Below are 18,204 nucleotides of genomic sequence, written 5' to 3' on the forward strand. Positions count from 1 at the left end.
AATATAAATTACATGTAATTGTGCGGTTTGGGGGGGCACTATGCCTCTTCTTTGGTTGCTGGCTTATAAATAACATTCTGTCTCGCATCTTTTTTGAATCTGCAGAAACACAAAAATGGAAAAAAGAAACAAAAATGGTTTATTCTATTAAGTCCATGGTTCTGAGAATCAGCTACAAAGGGTGATACAGTGCAGGTAAATATTGACTAAACTAACTGCTTCAATGAATGTTTAGTTATGCGATGAGTCAGGTTATTACCATTACTTCTTTCAATTATGCAGTAAATGGCTGTTGGCACACATATACGCAGGAATTTTGTCATTAGTGAACAGAGTCACAGATAGCTAATGGATATTTAATGCGTTTGATGTTTTGTCCAAATCAGCTAGAGCATTATCACGGATTTAAACCACTCTGTCAAGAACAATGTGAAAGCAAACATTGATAAGAGAAAATGGAAAAAAATATATAGTTACCTTGAATATTTTTTCCGTTGCTGACATGCGTACATCATAAAGGATAACAAAGTGACAGAAAAGAGAACTCCAAAGGCTGTGGCCAGTATGTCTCCTGCAAAGGGAATTGACTGATTACTACCCAGCTTAGCTACAGAGATTTCGTAGCCAAGGATTAGATGGGTTGCCTGTTTTTAACATCAACACGTCTACTTTGAGAGCATATGCAAAATATATATAAAGACATACTGTACCATTTTTCGACATTTGGAAATTAAAACGTTTAGTTCACATTTTTTCTCATAGGTTAAAAAATAATAGCATTTTGAATTATGCTATCATATTCATACATTGATGGGATATTGTTATTAAATGTGAATATTAATGGGATATTGTTATTAAACAATATATTGGGATATTGGGATATTGTTATTAAACTGCAGTAGTAGGTAAGTTAATGTGAAAAGGAACACAGTTATGACATACCTTTGGAAAACATTGCTTCAGAGTCTGAAAAGAAGACAAATAGAGAACATGCATATTTATTCACAACTGTGACAGGCAAATTTTTACACAACACACATGCCCTTAGATTAAGATCAGTCAATGTATCAGAAGCAGTGAACATGGGCTACTGTACAGCTTTGCACTTCTACTTTCAAAGATTGAACTTCAGGAGGGACTGTAGTTTGTATGGCAAATCAAATACAGCTTGTATGGACTGACATGAATCCAATGTCCTGTAATACAGAGGAAATGGTGGAGCATGTAAAAAATAATCAGTTGGGAAGTGAAAATTTAAGAGCATAGAAGGAGTGCTTTGAGGTCTTCATAAAATGTAAAATGTGATGTCTTTTTAAAAATCCGTTTCTCTATAGATGTGCTGTGTGTAGGTGGCTGTTGTGAATCTGCTTTTCTTTACTTACTGGCTGGTTCATTCATTGACCTGCCCTTGTTTGACTGATCATTGCTGTCTGGATAAAAGGGGCTTTGGGGTCCTGTAAGTAAAGATAAATATGGTTACACCTTTTATGGTCCATGGAGCTTCAAAGACACAGAGGCTTCTTTCCTGAAGCATTATAACTGATTTAGTTATTACCATCCTGAAACTGAATCTGGGAAATGTCGAAGACCCTTTACAAGGCTGATTGGTAATAGCTTGTCATGACCGACACTTTCCCTGAACCTTCCCTGTTCACACCAGAGAACACTCCTGACTACTCTTTTACAGTATGTAATAAGAATTATTGACTGGGTGCAATACTTATTTGGTTTATTATCCATTTATGCAGTTGGATATTTGCTTAAGTTTTTCAGGCTAAGCCTTTTGCCAAAGGTGAAAACAAGAATGCCCATCCTGGGAAGCAAAACCCACAACCAACTGCTTGTAGGTCCAGTTCTCTAACTACTACACCACAAAGAATGGAAAACATTTTGACTGTCAGATGCCCAATATATTGTACACAGCAACACTTATTCAACTCTGTTTGTTCAATCTGGCTTTCTTCGGTTGGGACTGAGTCTGAATGGTTGCCAGGACAACCAAGAATGGGCAGCGAAATCAGCTCTGTGTTCACCAAAAGACAACACCACATTTACGTCTGTTTCTGACATGAGAGAGTTTACCTGATGCCAAAGGTTGTAAGTTATCTTTAAGAACAAACTAAGAACTCTTAACTGCAAGGGTCTGGGTGTATTTTAAGATAAGCCTTTCAACCAGTGCATAGAAACATCCCAACACACGTGACACATTGAAAGGTTTTCTTGTGCATGTGACTGCAAAACCAACACAAAGAGACTGGAAAAAACACACGTGAAGGTGCCTTAGTCCAGAAGGAGAACTAGGGGTCCATACTTCACTGCAGCTGATGAAGCGGATAATTTCACAAATCTTAAAGACTTTGAGTATGTTGGGCACAAACCCAAGAGCTTTTTGCAACAAGTGTCTTGACCACTGAACTGGGATAGACTTCTCTGATTATCTCTTTGGAAGCATTGATAAAACTGAAGGGTGTTTGTAAGATATAAATGTACACCAAAATCACTCATAAGGTTAAGAGAAGGTTTATGGGATTGCAAGAGGGTCTGATACCAGAATACTTTATTTTGAATTGTGTCAATAATTTGGTGTTGAGTTTTATCTTCACCACATGTTAGTGTGGGTTTCCCTACGAAGGGGAGGGATCTCTAACTCTAAGATCCTTTGTACATAATACTATACAGGTGATTGACCCAGCCGTGACTGGGCAATAAGATATGAAGGGCATAAAATATGTTATTTATTACTCAGCAATTCATGGACTTTTCTCGACCACATAAAATATGGCTCTTTATTGAACATGTTGATATGCCAGATTGAATACGTTACACACCTGTAAAAATATTAATATAAGTCAGACCAGACCAATGACCACAATCTACAGTGTACACAGCAGGTGAACTCAGGTAGGAAGTGTGTGTTGTTGAAAGGTGGGGACTCCAGGGTGGGGCTTTTGTTTACCTTCGCATTTGAAGTTCCTGTTAACGGGTTCAGATGTGAACACTAAACTCAACTGCAGATACATTTATGGGTGATCTTGCTATTTGCACTATTTTCACAGGAAAGGTCCACAAGGTACTTTAAAAAATTTGTTAAAAAATCACTGATTGTTTAGATGTCAGCTGTGCACAGACATATACATGTATGCATATACATGTACCTGTATGTTCTCTCATACATTTGACAGGGATATAGGCACACACACACACATACAATTTCGTAACATGAATTTCTTCAAAAAAGAGGCAAGGAGACCTTGAGTGCTGCTGTGAAGCTAGATGGGATGTCCCTTACCTGTGCCCCTTGAACTGGGAACTGCACTGAAAGAAGACAGCACCTGTCTCCCATGAAGAAGCTGGGGGGCTCTGAAGTTTTTGGTCAGGTGCTGGTTGTGTCCTGCTTTCAGCGTATCCTCAAGGGCAGCCAACTGGAAGACAAGGGACAATGCGGAGTACAGATATTACTCTGGCTGAATAATTATTAATGTTGGAAGCAATCAAATAGCTTCTTCCTAGAAGCCCACTACAGGTCAGCTGTATTTTTTAAGCTTAGCAGCGGTCAAGTTCACTTCAGAGTTGTTTTTCTTTTGTCACTAATCTCCAATAGCTCCATTCTGGGTCCTAGTTTTAGTAACCCATGCGTGTTCAAGCTAGTGATAAAAATGGCATGCTTGGTCTGGCCCGAGAAAGATATGGCTAGGTATACCAAGCATTTATAAATTGGCTGCTAACTTGTTTAAAAAATGTAAAATGTAAAATGTAACCCCTCTGGAGATGATATTCAAACAACCATTGTTTCTCCAAAAAATTGTGTCAGATTACAAGGTCATTTCCATAACACCACTGACTATATGAACTCTTAATCTCTATAGTAGGATCTGGACAACCTTGAGACCAAGTTTATCAGATAAATCCTGCTGCCATTACCAGTTCTCCATAAATATCCAGGTATAAGTCAAAGATATTGATTCAAAGAACTCACCTGTTTCCGCGAAACTGTGATAGTATCATTGAAAATAGTCCAATTCACAGTCTGGTAGCAGGGAGGAGTGGTCAGGGACCCATTGTATCTGTAGAATCGATCCAGACTGTTTGGCAGTAGATACCGGACATTAAATCCTGGGATTTCAGTATCAGACTCTGAAACACAAACAAAGGAAAATTGTTAAAAATCCATTTGTACTTCATTAATGTTTTACTACTAGAGACTATTTTGAGACTGAAGCTGAACTCTGACTACCTTGTTTCATCATTACCAAAATTAGCAGGTATCAAGTTCTTAATGTATTTATTGATTTATTGTATGGATAAAGGATATATTCCATGAAAGATGTAACTTTCCACTGACATTTCCAAGCGAAAGATTGAGAGGGAATAAATGTGACGTGTGTTGTGTAAATCCTCACAGATATTGCTGCTGCTGACACAGGTCTTCACTTTCCGGTTATTTCTTTGACCTGGCAACACAATCGAAACCGAATTGCCCTTGCGCCAATGAAAGAATTTAACCCAGTGTTTTATTACAGAACAGGCTATTTTCATCTTGCCATAGTTCACCTCAATGGCCCATATTATGAGAATAAAGCTGAAATAGGGAAGAGAGAAGGATACTGTAGTGGGGCATGTCTTATCACAACCATAATGTGTTGCACAATACTCAGGTTAAAATAATAAAGAGTGGGTGAAATGAATAATCATTACCTTCTATGCTGACATCTGCAAGCGATGACAGGATTTTTTCATAGTTTTCATTCTCATGTAGACCAATCTACAATTGACAAATGAGAGTATGTTAGATATTGACCAGAAGAGTTCAAGCTGTTCTTTCCTAATACAGTTACTTTCTATCTTTATACAGAACACTGATCCTATTCATGGCATTGTAATATTAGCTTGTAGTTTTAGCTGATTATGTAATGTACATATATGTAAAACTCTTAAGGTAAAGCCCTTAAACCATTGTGACGTGGCCTGCATGTAAAAGCTCTTACCCCAATGAAGGCCCCCAGCACTGCCAGTCCATCCGGTTTGCTGGCCGCTTCTGAGATATTTGCATATTTAGAGTTGTAGTGAACCACATGAATCTAAAATGGAAAAACAAATAGACAATTTATTTTCATTTTTCATTTTTTTCACTTTTACACCTAGAGAATATATTTCACCTTCATGCAATGTTTGCTTTAATTGGGACAATGAATCCTGGACCTGGAGGATAGTGGTGTCTGCTGTTGTTCAAAGTAGTTTCAGATTTAGCTCAGCTGAAACACCTGTATGTCTTTTCAGCCGCAGATTTTAGCAGCGAGAATTTGGTCCAATGCGGAGTGATTACTTTAAAAATACCCCCTCCTTTGTGCCGCAATGTGTCATACTGGACCATTTTTAAAAACAACAGCATCTTCAATAGGCTCGACCTCCTCACCTCTGCCGGGAAGTGGACGTCATCTATGGTATGCTCTGACCCAGGCACCTCCTTGGTCCCCCAATGGAAATGCAGCTGCGCGGCCAGGAACACGCTGTCGAACCCTTTGACGATGCGCATGGTGTTGGGTAGACTCAGCTGCACTGAGGAAGACATTACACACCACAAGTGCTTTGAACCACAAGGCAATGGCTGGATACCAGTGATGTCCGCTCCTGTCCTGGAGGAACACGCTGTCCACAGGCTCACATTCCAGCGAGGCTCTTAATCTCAACCACCTGATTCAGCGAACTATTTTCTTGATTGATCCCATTTAGTTTTGCTCCTCAGCCCCGGGAGTGTGGTTTACAGAGAAGTGACTGAGTAGCCCTGTAGACCAGCTCAATGCACAGTATCGTCCATACACCTCCTGTACAATTCTGTGCCATTCTGCGTCTGGTGTTATAACATATTCAGAACTGCAAAAACAACAGAGCTGTGGGGATGGGGGTTGACTTATGAATTGATTTAAATCTGACTCGTGATTATGAATTGATTTAAATCTGACTCGTGATTATGAATTGATTTAAATCTGACTCGTGATTTGTTTTGTATACATTACATTACATGCATTTAGCAGTTTATCCAGAGCGACTTCCAGCACAAAGTGTACCCATTCAAGTTAAACAAGCAACAGCGTCAGACCAGGCTAACAACACTCCTGGACCGGTGAGTGTGAGCATACAACAATCAATTTAGCGCAAACTGAATATAAGCCTAGTGTAGGTGACAAACTGACCCCTACATTGGATTTGGACTCCTGTGCCCTTTGTAGAAGGCACGTAGCATAGCCTTGATTTGTGCCGCTTGCCAGCACCTCTGCTCCAACACCAAGCAAGTGGTACCTACACGTGTGCCCGTTGTTTAGCAGTCTCAGGGATTGTTTGTCTGAGAGGTCATATCCCTCCAGCTTTATTGCTGGTAACTTGGGGTTGAAGATGGCCTCCCTGGTGTCGATGTTGATGGGAGACTGGGAATTTCCACTGCAGTGCTGGAACGTCGAAGGCCAGGCATCTTGATCTGCCAGGAAGGGGACAATCATTAACACGACACCAAACCCTATAGTGCATGACTCTGAGTTAATTATATAACACTGGTACACTGTCACAGGTATGCTGTTTTCCTTTCAAAACCTAATGCTATGTGTCCATCAGATGCAAATGAAAATGACCCCGAGAAGTGCCCAGTGACATCACTTTCTGTTTTAAAGAGCTTGTGTAGCTATCTTAAAGCAGCATTGATCTCCACAAAGAGGTAGTATTGGATGGTACCATTGTGAACTTGTATTGTATAATGCCTATATCCAAACCAGACAGATCATGGCCAGTAATAAAAGGTTTATGATCTGAAACAGATATTTTATATGACAGAATCCTTGAAAGGATGGGTCAAGGAGGTACAGTCGATTGTTCAATTCACAGATATCTATTTTATTTCACTGAAGTCATAAAGACCTCTCACGGTCAGTTTAAAAGTCATATTAACTCAGACACATGTGGTTTAAACTGTGCTATAGTCTATTTTGACTCCTAGTAAGTTCACTTTGGGATCAGAGAGTGGTACAGATTTGCATTTGTTATTGTATTAATGTATTAAATTATTTTCGCACGTCACGCTTCAAAAAGATGCTGAGTGAGGGAAAGTTTTCAAAGGGAGATCTACCATGGGGATGATATTTGACACAGTTTATCTCCAGAGAACAATTCATATATAATCTCAGGATTTCCCTATCAACTTGGACTTGGTGCCCAGTATAAGATAGTGAGAGGGCAGGAAGGTGTAGTTCACATAATGATTTGATTTGGCCACTATAAAATCTCAGATTGCACTGTTAGAGATTTGCTGGGAGGGGCAAGGAAAAACATCGCCTTACTGATTCTGCATCAGTGTGCATGGTTTGAAATGTAATTTAATTTGACTTTAACTTTTTTATATATAAATCAAAAAATAAATGCACGTGTCTATATAATATAGTATGCAAATTATTTGCATAAATACACAAGATATGAAGCTGAAAGTAGCAGGAATGTCACATTTACTTGCATGACAACATTATGGAACAACATCCTATTGTACACTTGGCACAGATTGTTGTTTTGAGATGTTTTGAGAGAGGTTATGAGGAATAGGGGAAATCAGATCTTATACATGTATATTTACCATCATATTTCCAGTGCCCATGAGAGGTGCCTAAAAGAGAGATAAAATGGCATTAGTAATGAGCATACATAGCACATGATAATACACAGAGTGGTGTATTATCCCAGATCAGTTGATACAGAATTGTGAATTCGTATGCATGTATGGACGATTTCATACAATGGCATATAATTTTATATATATTTATACAATTATCTATTCTGAATCCCTTTGTGCTTTTGGTACAAACTGTACAGCCATGGTACAGTTGGTTTTTTGACGTCCAGACCCTTAGCATTGTTCCATGAATGTGAACTTTAGTCAAAGGGCTGTGCATGTGAGATTAAAATGAACAACTTCATGCGGACGTTTCAGTGACATTAGTTATGGAAGGGCAAGCCCCCTCAAAGTGTGTGAAACCACAATGGGTAATCAACTGCTCCCTGATTTCAACCAATGGCAGTGGTTTGAAGTGAAGAGCAGTGTCTTCTGATTGGTTCAATCAATGAATCAATGAATGACTTTCTTGGTAGCCAGCTATTACGGGGGTTTAGGAAGCCTCACTGCCTTGCACTGTCATCACTGAAATAAATTAAATACAGTTTAAAACAAAACCTTTTTGCCAAGCATATCCTCCCCAACTGTTACATATCTGCCTACCTGTAGCAGTTCTCTGAACTTACTGTCACATAAGATTACTTGCGGAAAATCACCTTATAGACATTTTAAGAGCTGTCATTCTCGGCTCTTCTATCTAACTATCTAACTCTGATTCAGAACAAGTGCAGCATGGGAAAAATTAACATAAAGGAAAAACAGTTCTATACTTTTCTAGGAAAACATTACCTCTATATTACCTCAAAATACTTCAGCCAGTACTATTTAAACCACAGATTCTGTCCTTTAAGGGGCTTGGTGTTATGAAAACTAACCTTTGTTCCCTCATCGGCCCCCAATGTTAGAATGAATTACCTCTGACTCTCTGACTGTCAAAATTGCAAAAACACTCCCCACCTTTCGTAACAGATATAAGACACCATCTCCAACACACCTTAAGACACACCAGACCTTGCCCTGGTTCTCAGAATTCTGGCCTGTCCTCCACCTAACTACCAGAATCAGTTCACTTGATCCTATAACACAGTTTGTGTATGGATTATCATAGCTGTTTCAGTTCATTGTTTGTCATTACAAATATGGTAGTATGATGCAAGTTAGTATCACTCTTATGAATCACTGCTTGGCACTATGAAAACACTATGACTAAAGGTCATGTTATGCCATAAATCCATACTGTTGCATTTATGTTGCACTTAAGTATAATTTCTCTGCATGATGCTTTTATTATTATGTTTCTTTTTAATGTTTTTTAAATGTTTTATGATTAAAGTATTTAATCTTTTAATCTTTTAATTCACCCAGAATTAGAATGTCTGCCAAATAAGTAAATGATACGCACAGGTGTCATACACTGTGGGTTTGAATTAAGCACTGATTGGAAATGACAATAGAAGTATACGGTCATCAAAAGTCTGACGGCATTCAAACGAGGCTTAATTGAGCAGCGGCTGTGTGGTAGCACTATGGTGTGATTTGGTCATTGGACTTGTGACCACACGATGAAAAAGCTGGAGTTCTGAACGGGGCCCCCTTATTGATGCAATCTTGGGCAAAGTGCTTTTTTACACCAACAAACAACCAGTTGTATAAATGGACAATCCATGGAGTGTGACGTAAGTAGCCCAGGAGGAATTTAAATGCTAAGCAAAAGTACATAAATGTAAATAAAACCTCATAACAGTGTGAGGGATATTTGTTTGAGAGGGTTTTTATAGGAATACAAGCTTTAAAACAAAATCCTTGTGGAACGGTTTTCTTGGACATCCCAAGATTTTGTAAATCAGCAAGTGTTGAGTTTTCCTCAAGAAAACTGAACCCTTTTTTAGGCATGTCTGCATTACATATGATAAATTGATGGTAACCTGGCGGGAACTTTACTACCACTTCACTGTCACTTCACTAACTTAGCTGCAGGCTCAGATACTCTGTTTTGGTGTGTTATTTCCGACTTTATTTCTGCATTATTATTGTCGCTGTAATTTCTTCGCTTCATTGGAGCATACATTTCAAAGAGAATACTTCTGCCATGCATATCTCCCATAGTGCCTCACTATAAAGACAAACAGTGGCGGGACGGCTCAGTAAACTCATAACAGCAATAGAGGCAATAATGATATTTCTAGACTGAGTAAAAAAACATAACAACACAAAAGACTACAATGGGTGGTGCCAGAATAGGGTAGGTAAAAACAAACTACATGTCATGAACATGTCTGAGGGTCAAGGCATATTGAATAAGGATATTCTGTATCAGAACATATTCAACCATTAACCATGGAGAGATGCGCTTGGTAAGTAATAGGCATTAGACACCAAGTCTCATGCATTGAACTCGAGTCTCACACAATCGGTCCAGGGCTCTGCTCTCATGCTCAGACATGATATATCTCACACTTTTGGACCAGAACTTTTCCTTATCAGAACTTTTTGTAATGTATTTATCACCATGCAAAAGTCTCATTCATGCGCTATATATCTAGCATTGGCAATAATGATGCAATCAGCCTGTACCGGCCTCCAACACCACCTCCTTAATTCCTAATCTCACTAAATCTAAAGATAATGCAAGTATACACATTAGATGAAATCCCATAATCCAAGACTTCAAAGAAGCATTAATGGAATTTAAAAAAGAACCTCTACTGGAATTTCATGCAACTACTCATTTTGTAGAATTGTATTTAATTAGTGCACACTTTACAAATCCCTCACTATTGAAACGCCACAATCTTTGTCAATCAAACGCACACAATCCCCTCACAGATCGCCTCCACTGAGACTCGATATGGGACAATGGGTTGCCGGAGAGTCAGGCCGTGCTGGTCCATGTGTTAGCAAAGCCAAACACAACTGATTCACAGTCTACGAAAGAAAAGCAACGTCACGGAGCATATGTCAGCCAGCTGTCTGTTTTGAGTAGAAAAGAAGACACAGAGCTACACTCGAGCCGAGAGATCCAGTGTCTTGAATCAGAGTTTAAAAGGCTGCTCTGTTTTCTTTGCCATCAGTGCACGTATACAATCCGCCCTTCATGTGCCTGAGTGAATGCGGCCATTGTGCTCTCCATCAGCAGGCCCCATCTCGGTTCCCTGAGTGAAAGTGTCGACAGGTTGCTGGGGGGAGGAGTGGGGGGGGGGAGTCCCTGTGGTTTCATTGTCAATCCCAAGGTTATTGTTGCTACATGGTGCCATTTAGCTCAATCACAACCAAAGCTAGTCAGTGTGCCCCTGCTGTGTGGCTCTACATCTGTTCCATTTCTCCTCTGGTCCACTATGAAAAAGAAGTTAATCCGTAAGTATTTGATTGAACCTTTATTTAGCCAGGTAGGTTAATTGAAAACCTGTTTTTTTTTTCCTTTTGCAGTGACAGTTTGGATGACTGATTGGTGCCGTGTGATTTGTTATTACCACACTGTGTCACTTAATGAGTTAATGACGGCCCCTCCTACAGCACAGTATCTCCATCAATTGCATGCTTTTGTTCTTGTTTTTTAAACATGCTATAATGCTAAGCACTGAACAGAGTTTTTCATTTAAGATTAAAGCTTAAATTTTCCATTGGTCACTGTGCCTTACACATACGATCCACAGACGACATACTCAACCCTCGTGCACCGTGGTGTACTGGGTGATGTCACTCTTTCAGTGTAAAATGATGACCTTCTGTCAATATATCAGTTCATTCCTTTTTCCAAAATGGTTATGATGGAAGTCTGGATAATTGCCTGATCAAACACCTATCAATAAAATAATCCATCCATTCTTTGTCTTAACAGTTTGCCAATAACTCAGACTAGGACACCTGACAAAATTCCTGACTGTGTGTCTAATATGTCTTCTTTCTCTCAAACAGTAACTGATACAACCAGTCTCCGAAGATCTAATCTAAAATCTGTTAAAAGGAAGAGGAAATCTACCTCACATCTCAAGACTCCCATATATCAGTACTTAAACATTGCAGTTTCTTAAACTGGCACCACTGTTCCATTCATTCTGTTCAAAGACAAGAGACTAATTGTCTGTGGTTATGGATGTAACTTGATATAAGTAGGTAATGGAGAATGGGTAATGCTCCGACAAGCTTAAGTAAATCAGGGTTTTAATGAGAGATGGCTTAGTGATCTCATTCAATAAGCATGTTCAACTTCAAAGATATCAATTGTCAGTATAGCGGCAAAAAAATCATTAGCAGTCTATTGCTGAAAATTATTCCTCAATCATATTATCCAAAAATATTCATATAGAGTTTCGTCATGACCGCTAAAATATGTTTAGCAGTTTGATCCAAGTACTACTACTGCATATGTTCACATGCAAGAAGTAAAATTACTGATGGATCAGCACATCGTGCTATCAGAGGTCATATGTTCATCTGAACATGTGAAAGCGTGGATGCAAAACACAGAGACTGGCATGTTCCAGAGTCACGTGAGCGAATGGGGTATAGCTGAGCCAAGCACTTTAATGTTTAACACATGAAGAGAGGTCAAGGTTTCGGCTGAGGTTTCAACCCCTGCTGTGATGAATGGTGACCTTTATCACCTCCCTATTAAATTTTCACCACATGGGAGGTTTCGCTCACCGGGGACCCAGTCGGCATTGTGCGCAGCTTTTTTTTCCAGCCGCGCTGAATCAGGCGTTCACACTTTATGACACGTTTTCGTATGACTGACAGTCACGGTACTGACGGTTCGTGGCACACACATTGTTTCTGGGAAGTGACAGCATGGGTCATGACTGCACTGTTCCATTGAACAGATAACCTCTACCTTCCTGCCAGATATCCCTCATGAGATGTTTCTGTTCAGAACAGCACGATCCAGACATAGTGCTATTTGGAATTATAAAGAGCTTTCTCTCACATATTTGTCAAATTAGTCATGCACAATCTGCGGTGCAAGTATTTTACGACCGTGAAAAGTTCCCTACTTTTCTGATCACAATACCTTCTGGTATTGTGATGTTGCACTGATGGACTGTATTTGGTTTTTAACATCTTTCTAGGTCAGAAAAGGCTGGTTCCGAACAACCAAAGATGCTGAGTGACTGTGCTCTGAATTCCTCCAGCCTCCAACACACACTAACAGTGGCACAAAGGCTGTGCTCTGTTGGTAGGCGAGGCAAATTTCCTTTCAATATTTTTAAGGGACTTCACGTTCAGCAGTTGAACTCACATGGTCATCTTTGCCCAATCAGCTCTCCAACTCTAGATTAAGCAATCAGTATCAGAAAGACTTTTGAGAAATGTATTTCTTTTGAAATCTAATATTTGATATTAATATTTCAAATGATAAAGTGAAGTGATATTCACTTTTTAGTGAATATCCTTCACTTTATATATATTCCTTCATTAAAGGATACATTTCAGGTTGGGTTGTTTTTATACTTTTATTGAATCTCTCTCTGTATCATATCTCTGTATCAGCATTTATAAGACAACATGCTCTGGAAAACTCCAGTGACAAACTGTTGCTCAAGGACATCCAAAAAGAGACCTGTGGCAAGATTATAGGGCACATACTGTGAAAGACATGATGTATATTTGTGTTCTCTCTCTGAGTTCACATTGAACTATGAGCTAGGTCTGCAGGTTCAGTCAAGGAGATGCATGTTTACCTTTTTCATTTTTGTAATTTGGCAGAGACTCCTATGCAGAGTTATCATATCTGCAGAGTTACATAATTTTGCATAACTGCTTTTGTGCACTTTAAGAAAATTAACCTCAAGTAAAGTTTGGTCGGGCACAGTAAGCATTTACAAATCTGGCTTCTACTGGCCATTCATTTAGCATGCTCTGTGCATCCGACTACAAAATTTTCACTGGATTACATTTTTTCATGAAGGAGCCATAGATGCAGTGCAGCACACTTTCACAAACCCTTGTCATGTGCTTATATTGGATTTTCAGTAGTAGTTATAAAAGTTCTCTGGAAAATGTAAGATTAATTTATTCAAACTCTCAGTGAGATACACACATTTACAGCTAACTGTAAGGTAACTTCCTGATCATTTTTCCCAGAGTGCAAGCATGGGTGCTCCATTAACAACTGCTTTAATAACTGTATTGTGCTTCCCCTACAGGGCCCTGTTCCTGTAAAACTGGCAGTGCTGTAAGCTCGCCAACAAAAGTCTGTCTTCTCATTCTATGAAAAAGGGCAGTAATAAGCCCTGACACATGTGTTCCGAGAGGGAGGGAACCTCTCAGGTCAGCGACCTGCTACTAGGTCTCCATGGCTCTCTTTGAAGTTAAATCTCCAGACCATTCTAACCAGCCGTGCAGGCAATGACTAAGGTGCTTAAAAATAGCCCACTGTCTTCCATCTGACAGCTTTAGTTATTCATTGTCTACCCATCGTTTAATTAAGATATGTTCGAGGAATTTAGCCTTTTGCAGCAAAAATACTGCATAAATGTCCAGTGGGTTAACTGCTTTAACTGTTAACTGCCCTGCTTTTCTTTAATTTTGGGGAAAGTTTAAATTTACTGATCAAACATTTCCAATATACCGCAGTAAAGAAATATCTGAGATGTGACCTCCTTAACAAATGAAGCTGTGTTCCATATTGAATGTGGCGGTAACCCTATAAAGGTTTCATAATTCGACATCTGTTTAGTTGGCTGCCTCCTCGATGAGCCAAGACCCGTGCTCCTCGGCGGGCCTAACCACAGCCACCGTGGCGATGAAGCGACGTGACTAGGAGCACACACCCCGGCAGTTCACCGGCCTGCCTAAAGCAACAGCCCAGCCAGCAAAGTTCCAGTCTGCCCGTGCCAGTAGAACACTGGAGCAAATAAAGTTGTTCCGCAGTCATTTTTTAAAGTCACAGTCATCCAAACTAACGTTGGTTTCAAGCAGCTGCAGGCGTGCAATGGACTCAGCGTTTAGAATCAGTGTTTCCTTTTAACTTTGGATTTCAACAACCTTTTGCCTTTCAGGCACAACTTCATACACAGCTAGTCCTGCTTTTACTGGGAATTGGTCCTTTGTATGGTAAATACGAAAAAGGTCGTTCAACAAATGATTCAGTCGTGGTTTCCCCCCAAATCACGCTCCAGACATTGTGTGTATCACTCCGGGTAAACTGTACACTGTTGCGTTTACAATACCCATGCTTTGATTGTGTTTGTGGCATCACTAATGGAAATCACTGTGTGCAAACACTGCACGCTTGCTGATTCCCTACACCTGCGGCAATGATGATATTAGTATTTCAGCTGCCACACATCCAGAGTGTTTTCTTTTTGAGAAACATCTGAGTGAGTCTGAGCCATCTTGTGAGTCCTAGGATGACTTTGTACCCCTTTGGAGGAATTTTGGTGTGAAGTGCAAGTACTGTGATGTTCCATTTTCAAATCCTATTACAGTCAGGTGCTGAGCAGGCGTGAATGATGCCAGCTTCCTTATGGTAAAACCTCGAGATGAACATCCGAGAACCAAAGAAGTCCTTGTTCTTGGCTAAACACACAGTCAGTACTCAGCATCCATAATTCAGACTAATACATTCAGGTTCGCCCCCATTCACTTTCCACAGCATGAGCTCTGCTTTGGAGCTCCAGCTTTAGACTTACATGTGATGAATTGTGAATGGCAGAAAAGCATGCATTTATGGACTGACAGCGTAAGTGGGAACTGCACTCATTCCAAAAAGTCAGTTTTAGTGGTTGTATGGGAGGCTTTGCTGAATTTCTGTATCTGTGAGCAGGATTTGGTGTGACTGACAGAGAAACGCTGTTCAAAGTCAAAACCAGATTCAGGTTTAGTAAATTGTTCAAGGCTTTAATTTTCCTCCTGAACTTCTTCACTTCAAGTAGCTACTGCAAACATGGTCATACAGGGTTATATTTTCCCTCTTAATTCACATCCCAGCAAGGTGGCTGCTTCATTAAGTACAGTGTGTATAATATTCAACCAAAATAATAATTTGTTCATGCATCAAAAATGTATCGGTCCAGTTACAATGAGGTAGCGCTTCCATTAGCAACAAAAGCCTCTGTGAGACAGAAGAGACATACAGACTGACTCCACCTTGTTACCTGTGAACTGTGTTTACAGACTTATAGACTTGACAGTACCACACAGGGCACTAGACACATTCTTAGGACCATATGAGGCTCTATAAGCACGGACTGTGTGGGTTATTGCTGCACCGCTCTGAGGAGGACAGGAGTCTAACTAACTTCCTGCCTGGAAGAGACACCTCTGACGAAACGCCGTTTGCTCTTCCAGAACTCCCAGATCTGCACGTAGAAGCCTCTCTGCCCAAAACCACAGGCTGGCTGACTGGCACCGTTCTGAATCCGCCAAGGAAAATCCTTCCTTCTGAAAATGTACCCATTTACTCAACAAATTCCTCTGCAATATGATCATAACATTTCACATTAGTTCGCTGCAAAGGGGGTGATTCAATCAAACTCAGAGCTGCTCAGCCTCAGCTGACGACCAACTTTCAGTGGCCGTCACAATTCTAGTAGTTTGTTTATTGCAATTGGAAATAACAAGTAAGATTATGTGAGACATGAAAGAACTAATACTGCCTCTCAGAACTAATCCTCTCACTGAAAGTTAAAGCTAAAATAAAAAAATTTTTGAACCTCTGAACAATGATTTAGAAACTTACAGAATCCATTTACAGTTGCACATCTGTGTCTTTTTAAATGAGAACATCTTGACTAAACACCTGACTGGGCAAATACTACTTCAGCAGTATCGCTACAAATGGACAACAAAATAATTATCCAATTGTTGGAAAAGTAACTTTATAACTTCATTCTAGCATCAGAATCAACTATTGCTCCAGGGTTCCCAGTACCACACCATGTGCTTATCTCTGCTTTTCATTTTGATATTTTCATCCAGTTCCAAACCTATAGATATCCTTGCATTATACTCACTCAGGATAGACAAAAAGCCATAATCCGATTAAATGCTATCTTAGATACAGATCTAATGATTAAAATATAAATACTAACAAGAAACAAATACCACACTACAAACCACTAGTTTATGCAATATCACACAACCATAAGCCATTAGCATCATCCTTTATTTGCACAACTGCAACATGTAAAAAGAGTGAACATAATCACTGAAATAATGCACATATCATAGCAGGAAAGTGTTGGTTTCAACTGAATATTACACATGTGAATATGCTTTGTGTATTTATTAGAGCATTAATGGAAATTAAACAGAAATCTATTTTTAAGAAGCCTCTTCAAAATGATTAAACACAGAGACTGTGGAATGTATACCAAACATTCTAAGGGTTGACAAATGAAGTGATGGAGTTTGAAGTAATAGTTCAGCAAAGTCTTTTGACTTAACCCTTTCCCTTCAAGACCGCCCGGAGAGAAACCATGATTAGATTGCCCATGCCAACAATCTAAAAATGTCCTGTACAAAAACATCTATTCTGTTCTCCGAGGTAACTCCAGAGCAAACTTGATTTCACAACCAGAACAATAACCGAAAGCCTGATACTAAGCCCTTTTTATCTGCCTGTTAATTACCTCTGATGGCATAATTACATGACTCATTAGTATTGTTACAGAAGCTTAAATTGAATTATGGATGTGTGATTCTGGCAGCAGAGAAAAACACACTCTTTTATTCTTGATAAATAGTACAAGAATAGACCGGTTACAGTTCAGCAGCTTTACTGAGTCACTCTTTCCGGCTTTACTGCATGAGGGAACCATTGTGGTACCAAACATTTAAAAAAAGGGATTAGTAACATTTTATCAATCAGTGGCATCCACTTCAGAAAAGACATGCTAAAAAGGTTTTAGCCATTATATAAAAAACACTTAGCGACAATTACCAGGGAAAGTGTCTGCCAAGTCAATTCAATAAAATGACAGAATCATTCCATACAAATGTTCCATACAGAAACATCCAGTCTAGGTGAGGGAATACCATTTCAAACAACTTTAAGTGTCAACTGCTTCGACTGATGTAAATACCTGAAAGAAATTTGTGAGAATGTGTCAGATCCCAGTATCTGTTATATGAAATACGTTGCATTGAACAGAGGTAGAGGTGGGTGTGAGTAAAAGTGTGGCCCCTTCAGGGGTCCCATTTAAAACTGAACTCTTGTGTCTAACAGATCAGACGGACTCACTTTTGGGGTGATCCTCGCTGTCCTTCTCACTGCTGCTCTCGTCCTCCTCCGACGATGAAGAAGAGGAGGCTGCAATCAGCACCAGGCTTCTCAGGAAGAAGGCAAGGAAGAGTTTCCCCAGCATCTCGGCACTGCCTCCAGTCACTGCTCCTGCTCTCTGATCCTCTCTGGGTGGCTCAGCTCCACTGACTCAGGATCAGATCACCTGGGCTGTGCTTTTTAAGGCAGGGCTCCTGGCAGGCCAGCCACCAATCAGACTCCGGGAGTCACTGAAGGTGCCCACTGCATCCCCCTCAGGGCTGGACACAACCACTCAAGAGCGCCTAACTGCTGCCCCTAATCTAATCTCCTGTCTACCTAATCTCCTGGCTAC

The 18,204-nt window shown here is 39.9% G+C and overlaps 1 protein-coding gene across 1 annotated transcript; it reads right to left on the reverse strand.

Annotated features, from left to right (window-relative positions):
• Nucleotides 1–22: 22 nt before the first annotated feature.
• Nucleotides 23–17,955, reverse strand: ca9 (carbonic anhydrase IX). Its single transcript, XM_036529976.1, is given in 9 exon segments — nt 23–99; nt 478–607; nt 3,263–3,422; nt 3,977–4,134; nt 4,696–4,762; nt 4,986–5,078; nt 5,414–5,556; nt 6,302–6,472; nt 17,832–17,955. Coding segments are annotated over 9 exon segments (1,107 nt in total). The 3' UTR covers nt 23–38.
• Nucleotides 17,956–18,204: the final 249 nt, after the last annotated feature.

The sequence above is a fragment of the Megalops cyprinoides genome, chromosome 5 (assembly GCF_013368585.1).
Source record: "Megalops cyprinoides isolate fMegCyp1 chromosome 5, fMegCyp1.pri, whole genome shotgun sequence".
Taxonomy (NCBI): Eukaryota; Metazoa; Chordata; class Actinopteri; order Elopiformes; family Megalopidae; genus Megalops; species Megalops cyprinoides.